The sequence below is a fragment of the Neoarius graeffei genome, chromosome 5, assembly GCF_027579695.1.
Source record: "Neoarius graeffei isolate fNeoGra1 chromosome 5, fNeoGra1.pri, whole genome shotgun sequence".
In the NCBI taxonomy this organism is placed as follows: Eukaryota; Metazoa; Chordata; class Actinopteri; order Siluriformes; family Ariidae; genus Neoarius; species Neoarius graeffei.
The window spans coordinates 75,954,695-75,971,635 of record NC_083573.1 but is presented as its reverse complement, the minus strand read 5'-3'; the positions used below and the strand labels follow the sequence as shown (position 1 = coordinate 75,971,635).

The 16,941-nt window shown below is 42.2% G+C and overlaps 1 protein-coding gene across 10 annotated transcripts in view; it reads right to left on the bottom strand.

The window, feature by feature from the left end:
- The window catches only part of LOC132887067 (receptor-type tyrosine-protein phosphatase mu-like), a 521,363-nt gene that overhangs the window by 291,567 nt on the left and 212,855 nt on the right, over nt 1-16,941 (bottom strand). For all 10 annotated transcript variants that reach the window (XM_060922408.1, XM_060922409.1, XM_060922413.1 and 7 more), the window contains exon 4: nt 1,260-1,338. In XM_060922408.1, the coding sequence (XP_060778391.1) occupies nt 1,260-1,338 (79 nt within the window). The remainder of the gene's footprint in view (nt 1-1,259; nt 1,339-16,941) is intronic.

Sequence of the window (16,941 nt, the reverse complement as noted above, 5' to 3'; positions counted from 1 at the left end):
AGCGGAGAATAAAGATGCCTCATTCATGTGCTGCGTTTAACTGTACCAACAGGTTTGCCGTCCAAACGAGATCACATGGGATTACCTTTCAGAGGTGAGACTGGAAAAATACCTTTCATTGTATTTGGTCATTATAACGTAATTTTACGAACAGATTTTTCTGACTGTGGTTAATATGAAGTCTCGCACATAACAGTTTATGCGCATGCGTCCTTACTTCTTCTATTATTCTGGTGTCTCCGATGGGACCGTCTTACAGCGCCCCTAGAGGTGTGGCATGTGTATTGCATCGTTTTCAGCAAGCGTTGCGTTGCCATATGTCTCATCTCATCTCATTATCTCTAGCTGCTTTATCCTTCTACAGGGTCGCAGGCAAGCTGGAGCCTATCCCAGCTGACTACGGGCGAAAGGCGGGGTACACCCTGGACAAGTCGCCAGGTCATCACAGGGCTGACACATAGACACAGACAACCATTCACACTCACATTCACACCTACGGTCAATTTAGAGTCACCAGTTAACCTAACCTGCATGTCTTTGGACTGTGGGGGAAACCGGAGCACCCGGAGGAAACCCACGCGGACACGGGGAGAACATGCAAACTCTGCACAGAAAGGCCCTCGCCGGCCACGGGGCTCGAACCCAGACCTTCTTGCTGTGAGGCGACAGCGCTAACCACTACACCACCATGCCGCCTTACAGAAAAATAAAGACTTTAAACATATGAGCTAATTTTAATCCCTAATAAATTTCTTTATCAGTGGCGAGTTTCCCAAAAGCATCGCAGCACAAAGATCATTGTTAAATGGTAAAGTAAGAGCATAATGAACACTTAACTCTCTCTTCCAGTTAAGATGCTCTTAGCATTAAGAGGCTTTTGAGAAACCCACCACTGATTGTGTGTGTGTGTGTGAGAGAGAGATTGTATTTTAAATGACTAATATTACATCAAATGTACCAAGCCTCAACACACTGCCATGTAAAAAGCGCCATATGGCATCTATTGAGTTCAGTCCTACCTTTCATTAAAGTGACCATGTAAAAAATAATAATAATAATAATAATAATAATAATTTTTAAAAAACCTGTTAAACGTTTATTTTGGAGTCTGGGTTTGAAATGACATATTCAAGAATAGTCTCAGAGTACATTCTCATAATATTCTGGTATTCAGGCTTTGGCATACAGTATATATTAAGAACAAAATACATGTTTATTGTGGTGCATAAGAAAGAAAGCGTGACAGAGAGAGAACTTACTGCACTGATGTCCCTGGAGTGAAATGTCCTTAATAGCCAGCAACCCCGGCTGTCCTGAGGTCACAACTTCAATGATGAGCTAGAGAGAGAGAGAGAGAGAGAGATTGTATTTTAAATGACTAATATTACATCAAAACAATTCTCAATATAATGCATGAAGAACTCAGGTTAATGTTATGGAAATGATTCAGATGTTGATGGGTTTTATTAGAGGTGTGCATCTCATGGGACTCAGCAAAAAAAGCTTTTTTATTGTTGTGTGTGGGAGCAGCCAGTCACATATGTAGCTTGCGGGACAACGAGAAGCCACAGTCATTAACATGGTAGCATGTAGATTACTGTTTTCATCCAGGGTTGTTTTACAATCAGGGTACGCAAGCTAAAAATCACATTTAACACTTATTATCTTCAATATCAAAAGGCTTGACTAAATAAACTTGGTTGTTTATTGTAGCCCTGTCTGTGAACGCTCTATTTACCATGCAAAAAAAAAATTGGTGATAACGTTATTTTTGGTGAATGTATGGCAATATATGTCATATTTAGCAAAATTACTCGTGCCATTTAGAAAAAGTGCTTTTTTGACCACAGGTAGCTCCAAAAGGGATGCACTTAAATCATTCTTTATACCATAAAACAAATATTTGGTTCCATATCATTGGAAACATAGTTAAGGTTTAATGTTGAATGCCAGTAAGTTTTCAGACTATTTTGATCAAATTAGTATGCAATTGTGTCAAAAAAAAATGTCCTCTCTGAGACAGCTAATTTTTCAATATCTCATCTCATTATCTGTAGCCGCTTTATCCTTCTACAGGGTCGCAGGCAAGCTGGAGCCTATCCCAGCTGACTACGGGTGAAAGGCGGGGTACACCCTGGACAAGTCGCCAGGTCATCGCAGGGCTGACACATAGACACAGACAACCATTCACACTCACATTCACACCTACGCTCAATTTAGAGTCACCAGTTAACCTAACCTGCATGTCTTTGGACTGTGGGGGAAACCGGAGCACCCGGAGGAAACCCACGCGGACACGGGGAGAACATGCAAACTCCACACAGAAAGGCCCTCGCCGGCCACGGGGCTCAAACCCAGGACCTTCTTGCTGTGAGGCGACAGCGCTAACCACTACACCACCGTGCCGCCCATTTTTCAATATAAAATAACATATCTAAAATGATTATTTTCATCCTAAAATGTGGTCAAGATATTGGGACATAAATATTAGACAACTAACACAAAGCTTACAGCCTTATATTTAAAAGCACTATGGAAGTAGTGGATTAAGAATTGTCAAAAAAAAAGTCCTCTCCGAGAATCACTTCATTTGTTTCTCCCATCTTACAGCAGATTACACAAAACTATATCATGTCAAAAAATGTCAAAAAAACATGTCAAAAAATTACCTGAAATCTGTTCTTTAACTTGTCCTTCACTTAAAAACTGGTACAAGAACCAGTTTGAATCAATTTGAATTTTGGACTGGGCGGCACGGTAGTGTAGTGGTTAGCACTGTCACCTCACAACAAGAAGGCCCGGGTTTGAGCCCCGTGGCTGGCGAGGGCCTTTCTGTGTGGAGTTTGCATGTTCTCCCCATGTCCGCGTGGGTTTCCTCCGGGTGCTCCGGTTTCCCCCACAGTCCAAAGACATGCAGGTTAGGTTAACTGGTGACTCTAAATTGACCGTAGGTGTGAATGTGAGTGTGAATGGTTGTCTGTGTCTATGTGTCGGCCCTGTGATGACCTGGCGACTTGTCCAGGGTGTACCCCGCCTTTCGCCCGTAGTCAGCTGGGATAGGCTCCAGCTTGCCTGCGACCCTGTAGAACAGGATAAAGCGGCTAGAGATAATGAGATGAGATGAATTTTGGACCCGTTACCCCTTTTCCACCAAATCAGTTCCAGGGCTGGTTCGGGGCTGGTGCTGGTTCACAACTCGTTCAACTTGCGAGCCAGCTGAGAACCAGTTTGCTTTTCCATAGCTCACGGTGCTAAGAGAAGCCACGTCATTACGTCGCTGTATACGTCATTACATCGCTGTATACGTCAGTTACGTCGCTACGTTTGCATAAACCTTGGCGCGAATATCGAAGCAAAAACAACACGGAAGAAGCAGCAGCAACAATAATAATAATGGATGACTTCGCGTTTGTACAGCTGCTGCTTCTCGTCGCTTAAAAATGGCGATCTTTCGCGGTCTTGTTATTGTTGTTGGTCTTAACAACTCCCCCCCCCCCCCCGCTGACGTAAGCGGTTCTTTCCTCTGGCCCAGCAGAGAGTTGGTGCTAGCCTGGAACCGGTTTTTCTGGCCCCAGAGCCAGTTCTTTGTCAGTGGAAACAGAAAACCCGGTTCCAAACTAAGCACTGGCCCCGAACCAGCCCTGGAACTGCTTTGGTGGAAAAGGGGCATGTGACACAAACTTTGTACCCTGATTGTAAAACAACCCTCAACTCATCATTAGTAACTGCTTTATCCTTTCCCTGCTTTAACCCAGTCCCACATACACCTCTAGCTTGTACCTCAGTGTGAGTTTCCTCTCTGCTCTAATAAACAGCTGAACAGTAGAAAACTGTAAAAACAGTGAACAGCTGGTTAGTTTTAATAGGCCCAGAGTGTTTGTGCGCTCCTGTACGGAATCTTCAGAGGAGGGCTGACTGTGTGAGGGCTCTGTTCTTTCCATACGTTCATCCAAAGCAACAGGCATCATGCCATTGTGAGAAGACTGATTTCCCATAGACCTCAGTTGAGCACAGAGTCAGGTTTCCATGACCTCTTTACATTACTGATTTGCGTTACTAATAGCAGCCACTGTGAGTGGTCGAACAATTGATCTTTTTTATAGACAACACTGTGTACTGTCATTCTCTCACTCTGACCACCACATCACACAACAGATGGTGAGAAAGAGCGACAGAGGAAAAGGGAAATGAGGCAGAGGGCACCGTCTCTCACTAGCCCTATCAGTCAGGAAACAACTGGTTAAAACACACACGCTGCTTTTTCCTGTGTGCTCAGATTTCTGGAGGCTTGCTATAGACTCGGTTTACACCAGACATGACGCATGCAAACAGCACCCGCTTATCCGATCATTTCCACTCCATGTCTCTCTGATCTTTTTCTTCTTCCATCCCTCCACTAACTCAATAACTCTTATAAGTGACTTGCCAACTTGCCGAGCGACAGAAAAAAAGGTCAAGTTTGGTTGCTGTTTTTTTAATATTGATAAAGTGATTGATTTAGATTTAATGTTTGCAATATGTGATCATAGTGTGGTAGAAATCTGCAACTAATGGAAAAAATGTGCTTGTGAGAGTGCAGATACAATGTGAAGTGCGAAATGTAGAGCAGAAAAATACAATTATGCAGGTCTGGAGAGCTACTTGTCGAATGAAAGCCCAAACTTTAAATACAGAAAGAAAAAAAAAAATTTACACACACATTTATGTCTACAGAAGATTAATAATAGTGTTCACATGCCTCCTTTTTTTTTTTTTTTTGCATAGAGCTTTTAACAGTGGATATTTTCACGAATGTGCTTTACAGAAATTGAGATGTAGATTTGGAGCTCAGTGACCGTAACATCTCATCTCATCTCATTATCTCTAGCCGCTTTATCCTTCTACAGGGTCGCAGGCAAGCTGGAGCCTATCCCAGCTGACTACGGGTGAAAGGCGGGGTACACCCTGGACAAGTCACCAGGTCATCACAGGGCTGACACATAGACACAGACAACCATTCACACTCACATTCACACCTACGCTCAATTTAGAGTCACCAGTTAACCTAACCTGCATGTCTTTGGACTGTGGGGGAAACCGGAGCACCCGGAGGAAACCCATGCGGACACGGGGAGAACATGCAAACTCCACACAGAAAGGCCCTCGCCGGCCCCGGGGCTCGAACCCAGGACCTTCTTGCTGTGAGGCGACAGCGCCAACCACTACACCACCGTGCCGCCCCCAATGACCGTAACAATGACAAAGAAAAACTCTATGAGATGACATGAGATAGAAACCTTGAGAGGAACCAGACTCAAAAAAAGAACATGTCCTCTTCTTCTTTTCTCAATAAAAGAGTAAATTCTTTCAAAATCTTGAGTTTCAAAAACTCAAGTCTGCCCTTGAGTTAATACAGAAAGACAGCTTTATTAATATAGAAAAGCAGGAAAGTGGTCAGCTTGTTTAAAATGTATCATTCCATTTTATAAACCTCTAATTCCACTATTCAAAGGGATTTTTTTCATTCATCCTTGTCACCCCCGGTGGGGCACAAGGCCGCAACAAGTTCACTCCACTTCCTGCGGTCTATGGCCAACTTCTGTGCCTCTTCTCTAGTTAATTTTAGGTCTTTCAGTTCAATCTCAACAGTCCTTCTCCAGGTTGTTCTCAGCCTTCCTCTTTTCCTTCTTCATGGTGGTATCCATCTTAAAGCAGTGTGGGGTATGCGATCTGGTGTCATTCTTAGAACATGACCAAACCATTTCAGCCTGCGTTTCTTTATCTCCATAACGATGCTGCAGCATCCTGTCTTAATGTACAGTATAAGGGCCTCTGCATGCTCTTGCGACAAGGCTTTCGCAGACAGCTTTTCGCAGACAGTTGTAATTTATCGTTGAGAGGGGAGTAATAGGCGTGCGCGATGTTATTCACCGCCACAACGCAAGGGGGCGCGAAGTCACGAAATCGCTAGGAGTAGTTGGTGGGTGTGGTTAGTGGAGTGTTTATCCTCCGGTTACTTATAATGACTAGAACTGGAGTCGTATAGATGTACGTACTTCCTCACTTCCTCGATCAACCACTCTTCATGCTGCTCCATCTTCGCTCATGTTTTTAAAAATGGCGGTCGTGAAAACAAAACAAACCGGGAAAGTAGGGAAGCGGAAGTGCGTGTACAGCAGATGTAGAGTGGACCAATCAGAGCCCTCTTGTCTGCGACGCTGTCTGCGAGGCTTCTGCGGTGGTCACAATTTTTGGGAGGTACGCGCAGAGCGTCTGCGAAGGTGGGGGGGCTACGCAGACGCTATCTGCGACGCCATCTGCAAGGACTGGGTTGTCAACATAAATTGGCCTTAACTCTCTTTTGGATATCTTTTTAGGTCAAAAGATATAACACAGGTGGCACGGTGGTGTAGTGGTTAGCGCTGTCACCTCACAGCAAGAAGGTCCGGGTTCGAGCCCCATGGCCGGCGACGGCCTTTCTGTGTGGAGTTTGCATGTTCTCCCCGTGTCCGCGTGGGTTTCCTCAGGGTGCTCCGGTTTCCCCCACAGTCCAAAGACATGCAGGTTAGGTTAACTGGTGACTCTAAATTGACCGTAGGTGTGAATGTGAGTGTGAATGGTTGTCTGTGTCTATGTGTCAGCCCTGTGATGACCTGGCGACTTGTCCAGGGTGTACCCCGCCTTTCGCCCGTAGTCAGCTGGGATAGGCTCCAGCTTGCCTGCGACCCTGTAGAACAGGATAAAGCGGCTACAGATAATGAGATGAGAAGTCTGTATTCTTTGGACTTCCGGATGGAATGCACCTTTCTAAGCCTTATCTTGATATCCTTCTGGGCTCCTTCACCTTTGCTAATACAGCTTCCCAAGTAAATAAAATCATCGACGGTGTTCAAGTTTACGCCATTTTCTAATGACAAGGCAGCATACGGAGTGGAATTAATGTGCATCACCTGGGTTTTATCCTTGTTAATTTGCATTCCAACCTGTTTGCCAAACTTTTGTAATCTCGTTGTTTTCTCTTGTAAATGGTTACAGTTGGATGACATCAGTGCTATATCGTCAGCGTATTCTAGATCTTCCAGGTGCCTGAGCAGAGTCCACTGTACACCTCGAGGTTGATCAGAGATCATGATTCTCATGATCCAATCAATAGTGACAGGAAATAGGATCAGGGATAGAATACATCCTTGCCTGACACCAGACTCCACAGCAAATAATTCAGACAGTGAGTTGTTAAGAATAATGCTGCAATCAAAATGCTCATTAAAAGGGATTCATGGATCAATAATAATAGCAGGTGACAGGTTTTCCTCAAACGCATTTATGTTGCCTAGCAGTACTCGAGTGTGTCACTCCAATGTACGCTGAACAAAGATCATCTAAACAAGTCATTAGCGCTATATAACAATACTGAGAGGCCTTCTAAATGTGATGCTTTTTAGGTCATTCAAATGGGGTTAAATTGATTTCCATTCTGCTTTATTCTGAGGAACAATTGTAAGTGGTCTGGCTGCTAATTAGAGCTTTATGAGGGGCTAATTTAAAAGAAAATGAAAAGCCAGTCTTGGGCATGTTAAATGTCATGGCAAGCTGCAGGGAGATTAGATCTGTGGCGTTGATGTGTGTCACCACACTGCACAGAAAAACCTTCGGGTCCCCAGAGGTCTCTTAAATATGGCCAGTGTGCCATGGGTTGGCTGTTGTTGGACCGTTTTCATTAGCTGAATTTCGAATTGCTCAATTACTGAAGCCATTATGGCTTCTTAAGAATATGCATTATATATAGAAGAGATAAAGGTTTATACATTTTTTCCCCCTCAGTAGTTATTGTATTTTATACATCGCAGAAAAGTTTGCCTGAAATGTATGAGATTGTTATGGATCTGAACATGACAGAACACAATTTAGACAAACATATAATGTCTCAATTAGTCTATCCCTACATTTCATAAATGCCTTACTGACACTATGCATTAGGCTTCAGCTCCTTTTCTCATCTTGATAGATGAGTGTATGTATAGAAGATATTACACGGTGGTGCGAAGATACGAAGTTTATCCTCAAGTGGTAAATATATATATCACAAGTGATTGAAGTGAATTTTCGTGCTGCTATGTAATGTTCTTTATATTATATGGACACACACACACACACAAAAAACACCGCAAGTTAATCAAAAGAATTTTAATTTTGAACCAGTTCTCCATTTTGACAATGCACGTCTAGTCAGCTGGAAAACACTGGGAGTGCCGTCATCGGACTGAAACATCAGGAAAATATGTCACTCACATCCGTGATGTATTTTGGATGAAAACACGAGAAGATAAACTTCATATCTTCAAGCCAATGTGTGGTTTTCTTTTTATTACATTGACACATTCACAAACAAAAAGTATCCAAATTTATCAAAACAATTCATCGATTTCCTCACGATTGACATATAGAAAATTATTATACACACAGGACACTCTTCTGATGGAATAAAAACATGGATTCTATTCCTTTCTAGCTGGATTCATTCATTTGGTTTGATAGCATGCAATATTGTTAGCATATTGTTTATCCTACGTGTATTACATCACTCTACCCAGTGGAGAATGAGCGTTAAATATGGTTTACGATATTGCGTGGTTGTCAAAACAACTTGACGTCACACGTCGAAGATGTAAAACTTCCGCACTAGTGAGCGACCGTGACAATTTGTAAACAAACATGGCCGCCAGGTTTGCTTTGTTAAATATGGAAGATTTTGAGAGAATTTTGAAAGAGAAAGACGCGTTGAACACCGGAAAAGAGTGTGTATGAATAACAATAATAATAATAATAATAATAATGGCTTGCTTTTTTCGTGGTATATCAGATATATTCCATTCAGCTAGCATGATACTGAACTCGCCTTCGACTTATTCAATATCATGCTAGCTGAATGGAATATATCTGATATACCACGAAAAAAGCCAGCCATTATTATTTAATTATGTCATGGCTTTGGATCTCCATGTCCCGGATGTAGCATATATGAAAAATACGAGTGGTGTATTTCCCAGTAAAACACTTGTGCCCATATATAAATTGTTCTTTGCACTCTTTTTTCATTCGGACGTGATCATGCATGAGTAGTCTTTTCCTCAAACCTGTAATTGTGATCCAGATGCTATAAACAGAAGCACAATAACATACTTCAGAACCACACACCACAAAAGGTCAGTGAAGATCAGAGAGCACCAGGTCATGGACATTAGCATATTCAAACTGCATGCTGTTATCTATTAAAAGTTTCGAAAAGCGACCAAAGTGGAGGAGTAATTAGAGCTAGTGATGTTCTCTCATTGTATAGCAGAAGAAAAGTGCAAAGGGAGATGCAAAAGGATAAAAACACAAACCCCATAATTACAAAATAAGAGACAAAGTAAGTTCTCAGTACCAGGTGGTCTCATTTTGACAAACACTTAAGATAGTGTGCAATTATGCAAACCCATAATTACCTCTCCATCGCTAATTAGCTACAATAACATAGACTGCAGATTCTATTGTTAATCATTGTAATATTAAGAAGTCGCAACTGCAGTCTTCACCAATAACACCTTACTGCAGCAGAGAGAAAGACAGCTGAGAAGATGGAGGAGTGTCTCCTGCGACCCACCCTAAATACCCAGCAGGTGGTGGTTATTTCTCTGGAGACCTCAGATTTCATTTTGAATTCCTTCTTCTTCTGGAGAGCTGCAGTCATATGATAATATATTACATCATATGCATGTCGACATGCTGCTTCTCTGTTGCTTGGAAGTAGCTACAGAATTTTCACAGATTTTAATTTCATTCACTGAACAGAGGACAATATTAATATTATTACCATCCATTATCTGTAGCCACTTATCCTGTCCAACAGGGTTGCAAGCAAGCTGGAGCCTATCCCAGCTGACTACGGGCGAAAGGCGGGGTACACCCTGGACAAGTTGCCAGGTCATCGCAGGGCTGACACATAGACACAGACAACCATTCACATTCACACCTACGGTCAATTTAGAGTCACCAGTTAACCTAACCTGCATGTCTTTGGACTGTGGGGGAAACCGGAGCACCCGGAGGAAACCCACGCGGACACGGGGAGAACATGCAAACTCCACACAGAAAGGCCCTCGCCGGCCACGGGGCTCGAACCCAGGACCTTCTTGCTGTGAGGCGACAGCGCTAACCACTACACCACCGTGCCACCCCTATTATTACCATGTGTAAGTTAATTTAATAAAAAATATTTTAATAATTTTGTCTCTTATATTGAGCAAATACAACAACCTTTTGGTTTGGTTTTCCAGTTTCTGCAAAATTATTAGAATAAATAGTTTTTATATTTCACCCATTTCCCTATTCATTACATGGTACAGTCTTGCGTAGGCGGAGCCAGAGCGTGACACTGTGTTAGGTTTGTTACTTTCCAATCCAGCACTAATGTTAGCTGAGCATGGTAGAAATAGACTTGATGGTGAACCATCAGCAGATTGACACCATTATGAAGAAGTCAGGTTACCAGAAACGTAAAGAGAGATGTTCAGATCCAGTGGGTCATTACTGGTGTTTGAGAAACTCAGGCCCTGTCCACACGGCAATGGATTCAGGTGAATCCGATACAATTGTTTATCGTTTCGGCCTGGCGTCCACACGGCACCAGCGTTTTGGGTGCCCCAAAACGCAATCTTTTGAGAACGGGTTCCAGAGTGGAAAGATCTGGCAACATTGCCGTTGCGAAGTCGTCTGGATGAGTAGAACGGATTTGTTTACGATGACGTCACAACCACATGACTGTGAGTGCTTCACGCCGGGTAGAAGTGTAACGAACTCGATGCGAGTTGTCAACAAATCCTATAACTTGGTTCATGAAACGCGCTTACAAAATATTTTCACTGTGAATATTTATTGTGTAATGGTGCAAAGTGAGAGAGAGAGAGAGAGAGAGAGAGAGAGAGAGAATAGCCCTTAGGGCAGAGTCAATCCCGCCAGCAAAAATAGGGAAAAAAAGGAGCGATCTCACCTCTTCAGATGTTGGTTTAAATCCTACAATACATTCCTTAAAAAGGGCGTAGAAGAACAAATTAATCCATCAACATGTAGCATTCAATTTATTCCGGACCATTAAAGATGCTGCCTTCCGCGTAGAATCATACGTCATCCTCGCCGCCATATTGGATGGGTCAAAGCGGAGAATAAAGATGCCTCATTCATGTGCTGCGTTTAACTGTACCAACAGGTTTGCCGTCCAAACGAGATCACATGGGATTACCTTTCACAGGTGAGACTGGAAAAATACTTTTCATTGTATTTGGTCATTATAACGTAACTTTACGAACAGATTTTCCTGACTTTGTGGCTAATATGAAGTCTCGCACATAATAGTTTATGCGCATGTGTCCTTACTTCTTCTATTGTTCTGGTGTCTCCGAAGGGACCATCTTACAGCGCCCCTAGAGGTGTGGTATGTGTATTGCATCGTTTTCAGCAAGCGTTGCGTTGCCATATGGACCTGATATTTTACTGATCGTTGCCCATGTGGATGCAATATTTTTTTAAATAACATCTCATTGCCGTTGTCGTGTGGATGTAGCCTCAGACTTTTGAATTCATGTGTGTTTTTTGTTAGAAAATTACACTAATAACACTTCCTCTGGATAAACTAAGTTGTTTTTGGGGGGGGCGGGAGCGCAATATTATATTCTTTCACAGGGCCCAAAATTTCTTGCGGCGCCCCGGCTATAGATATTGAATTTGAATAACTGCTTTAGGTTTGGCTATACAAATCCCTACAAACATTTTTGCTCACAGAATAAAGTCAATATATAAACATAGAGATTAGAATTGGCGCATCTTCATTTGGACCTTGAACTCTGCCACTTTTTATGATTGAATGAAGGAGAAAATTGGTAGAAGCTACTAGATGTGGGCGAGTAACCTTAATTACCCAGAGTTACTGTGGATTATGTTGATGAAAATTGGAAACTGCACAAGTTCACATGCTCGAAGTGTAATGAAAAGAGAAGCAACACAATGTTAAAACATGTGACAAGCATTTCACGGGTCTGCATATCTAAGTCTCTATCACAGGGTCTCTCCTTGTTCCTTCCAGTCAAATTCTCAGTTCCTCAGAAATGTGCAGCAAGTTGCAGATGTAAAACACGTTCTTTAGGGTTGCATTTTTGATTTATCATGATGAACTACACACATCAGTGCAATGAGTCTTCATTGCAAAATGTTGCTCCAAACTGTTGAGACATGACACCATATTCAATGTATGGTGGATTTCAGGACCTACTGAATCTTACAGCACACAAGATGAAGTGTATGGCAGAATTCACAAGTTTCTAATGCACATTTTTTGCAGCCAAATGTAATAAGCATCTTGTTTGATTTGATTATCTCATCTCATTATCTCTAGCCGCTTTATCCTGTTCTACAGGGTCGCAGGCAAGCTGGAGCCTATCCCAGCTGACTACGGGCGAAAGGCGGGGTACACCCTGGACAAGTCGCCAGGTCATCACAGGGCTGACACATAGACACAGACAACCATTCACACTCACGGTCAATTTAGAGTCACCAGTTAACCTAACCTGCATGTCTTTGGACTGTGGGGGAAACCGGAGCACCCGGAGGAAACCCACGCGGACACGGGGAGAACATGCAAACTCCACACAGAAAGGCCCTCGCCGGCCACGGGGCTCGAACCCGGACCTTCTTGCTGTGAGGCGACAGCGCTAACCACTACACCAGCGTGCCGCCCCCTGGTGAATTTTTTTTTTTATAAAGAACCACTGAAGTCTATCTATTAAGGGTCAAAGAAGTAAGTTCTCATTTCAATCCTTAACCTTAAGTTATATCCTGACTGCATTCACAAACACTGAGTAGCACTTCCCTTCTCTGACTAAACCTTGATACTTTTGCTGCCTCTTTTCCCCATTTGTGCTGAAATGTTCATCTCCAGTTGAGTCAATGAAAGATCTTTTCCACCACAAAAAGCTTTCCACTTCTTTACATAATGACTTTTCAGTCATGAAAGGTGCATGCTGGGTCCTTACTGAACAACTGAGGTGAAGTGACAGCTTCTTATTTTGCCTCTATTCAGACAAACCTGGAGGAGCGGTCCAGAATCAGCTGCAAGAGCACCAGGACGCAGTTTTGCAAGACGTAATTGGGACTTTCTCTTGCAATTAAAATGGATTCCCTACGAGGATCAACAGGCAGTGCTACACCAGCATGGCAGGTGTCAAATCAGCCTACTTGGGCAGCTTAGTAGTTATGTGTCAAGCGTGAATGTGCTCTTTATGTGAACTAAATTAATTAAAATTCTCTGCCATATATGATGCCTAAAGAAGCTTGTTCTGTTCTTGTGAAAATCGTAAGCACCATGAATTTGAGTCTAAAAAGTTCACAGACATTATGAGAACAATAGTACCACGTTTTTTGGTGGTTGGTTTTTTTTTTTCGTTTAAGGTCAATGGTGATACCAAGCCCAAAATTAGGAATCGTTCTGCAGCCATTTCCCAAGATTCTGCTAACTGTTTGTTCTGTGGTACCCACAAAATGTTCATCACATTTGTTCATCTTTTTGGTAGCTGCCCTTTAAGATGCAATGGACATAAACAATTTCAAGCCTTCTTCGGTCAGTTCTTACAACACTTGTGTGAAGTTACATAGAGCATTACTGGATGTTAGGACGATGTATTTTTCTAGCTCTTTGTAATGCTGATGCTTTATGTGCATTTTCTCTGGCACTCTGGCAATTGCTATGATACTATCATAAAAGAGTTATATGTATTTGTTCTGGCGCTGCCTGATTCATCCTGATGATGTACTTCTGCTTGGAGAGTTCTGCACTTGTGACTCACCTTCTGCTGTTGTGCATGGTCTCATATAGATACCCTACAGATCTGCGCTTCTCAAAAGCAGTTTATGCCCAAGTCCCACAATCAGATAATCTTATCTGGATACTATAGACTTGTACTTAAGAACTGTGGTAATCATAAAGCGCTTGTTCTAAAGGGCCCCATACACGTTCAAAAAAGTCGTCAAAATTTTGATGCAAAATTTTGATGTAAAATGTCCACACAAGATTCAATGTTTTTTCTATCAAAAATTCAGTATTGTCAAAAACTTTGACATGGACGCAGCAGTGGCCGTAGCACTTGCGTTCGCTTTGGACAATGAACCGCCTCGGCATCGACGGAAATGGTCGAAAGACTGGTTTTTGAAACGGCAAACGTACGGTCACGTCAACCTCCTCAGAGAACTTCGTCTCAAAGAACCAGAGGACTTCTGTAATTTCCTTAGGATGGATGCCCCATCCTTCGATGAATTATTGGACCTTGTCAAGCCATTGATACTGAAAGAAGACACTGTGATGCGTTCATCTATACCACCAAGTGAACGCTTGTCCATCACACTGAGGTACCTGGCATCTGGAAATTCTTTTGAAGACTTGAAATTCCTGACTGCAACGTCTCCGCAAGCAATTGGAAAGATAGTTATTGAAACTTGCGAGGCCATCATCTTTTGTCTGAAGCGTCAACAAACAATAAAGCCCCCCACACACGCATTAATAATTTGACGACTCTTCAAAAAATATCAAAGTGATTTGATATGTCAAAATTTGGGTTCAAAATTTTGACATCAAATTTTTGACATCAAAACACCCTACACACGATCAAACTTTGTATCAAAATTTTGATATCAAAATTTTGATACAAAATTTTGACGACTTTTTTGAACGTGTATGGGGCCCTTAAGACTTTTAGTCACAAAAGACTCATACTAAACATCCATTCAACACCCTTAGTAGTGTTTACTTTTCTCCAGCTATATACAGTAATGATTTATAACCCCACTTTCCTGTGTGACCCAGAAGAGAATGGGCTCCCTTTTGAGTCCTAATGTTAAAAGCGCTATACAAATAAACTTGACTTGACTTTTGAGTCGCAAGGTTTTTGACTCACGTTGTCTCTTTTACCTCTGGTTTGCTCATTAAGCCCTGGTCACACTACAGCTCGCGATGGGTTTGCGAATACTTGGCGATGAAAAATTGGTCACATCGTCACCAATCGTGCAATACACGGCGGTTGTTCTCTAAGCTTTGTGAGTTGTTTTTTGTTGTGTCTCCGCCTAGTGAGTGGCCAAAAATGCTGCGAAAAATTTTAATGTATGCATTGAAATTTGGTGATGTTTTCGTTGGCAAACTAAGCATCAAATACTTGCGGATGGATTTGGGACTATTTCCCAAAGCTCGGGGAACCTTCGAGCCTTTTGAGATGCATTTGTCAAGAATTGATGTTCCTGATGCTCACAGAAGCCTCATCAACACAGCGGCTCGGCACAGCCTAACCTTTCCCCAGACTGAAAAACTGCATTTACATTCGGGGATCCTTCAGAGCGCGCTGTGTGTGGAACCCAGTCGTTATGGGAAACACCTGATGCTGATTTGAGTACAACAAGCACACACATACAGTGGTGCTTGAAAGTTTGTGAACCCTTTAGAATTTTCTATATTTCTGCATAAATATAACCTAAAACATCATCAGATTTTCACACAAGTCCTAAAAGTAGATAAAGAGAACCCAGTTAAACAACTAAGACAAAAATATTATACTTGGTCATTTACTTATTGAGGACAATGATCCATTATTACATATCTGTGAGTGGCAAAAGTATGTGAACCTTTGCTTTCAGTATCTGGTATGACCCCCTTGTACAGCAATAACTGTAACTAAACGTTTCCGGTAACTGTTGATCAGTCCTGCACACCGGCTTGGAGGAATTTTAGCCCATTCCTCCATACAGAACAGCTTCAACTCTGGGATGTTGGTGGGTTTCCTCACATGAACTGCTTGCTTCAGGGCCTTCCACAACATTTCGATTGGATTAAGGTCAGGACTTTGACTTGGCCATTCCAAAACATTAACTTTATTCTTCTTTAACCATTCTTTGGGCGAACGACTTGTGTGCTTAGGGTCATTGTCTTGCTGCATGACCCACCTTCTCTTGAGATTCAGTTCATGGACAGATGTCCTGACATTTTCCTTTAGAATTCGCTGGTATAATTCAGAATTCATTGTTCCATCAATGATGGCAAGCCGTCCTGGCCCAGATGCAGCAAAACAGGCCCAAACCATGATACTACCACCACCATGTTTCACAGATGGGATAAGGTTCTTTTGCTGGAATGCAGTGTTTTCCTTTCTTCAAACATAACACTTCTCATTTAAACCAAAAAGTTCTATTTTTATCTCATCCGTCTACAAAACATTTTTCCAAAAGCCTTCTGGCTTGTTCACGTGATCTTTAGCAAACTGCAGATGAGCAGCAATGTTCTTTTTGGAGAGCCGTGACTTTCCCCTTGCAACCCTGCCATGCACACCATTATTGTTCAGTGTTCTCCTGATGGTGGACTCATGAACATTAACATTAGCTAATGTAAGAGAGGCCTTCAGTTGCTTAGAAGTTACCCTGAGGACCTTTGTGACCTCGCTGACTATTACACGCCTTGCTCTTGGAGTGATCTTTGTTGGTCGACCACTCCTGGGGAGGCTAACAATGGTCTTGAATTTCCTCCATTTGTACACAATCTGTCTGACTGTGGATTGGTGGAGTCCAAACTCTTTAGAGATGGTTTTGTAACCTTTTCCAGCCTGATGAGCATCAACAACGCTTTTTCTGAGGTCCTCAGAAATCTCCTTTGTTCATGCCATGATACACTTCCACAAACGTGTTGTGAAGATCAGACTTTGATAGATACTGTACCTGTTCTTTAAATAAAACAGGGTGCCACTTACACCTGATTGTCATCCCATTGATTGAAAACACCTGACTCTAATTTCACCTTCAAATTAACTTCTAATCCTAGATGTTCACATATTTTTGCCACTCACAGATATGCAATATTGAATCCTTTTCCTCAATAAATAAATGACCAAGTATAATATT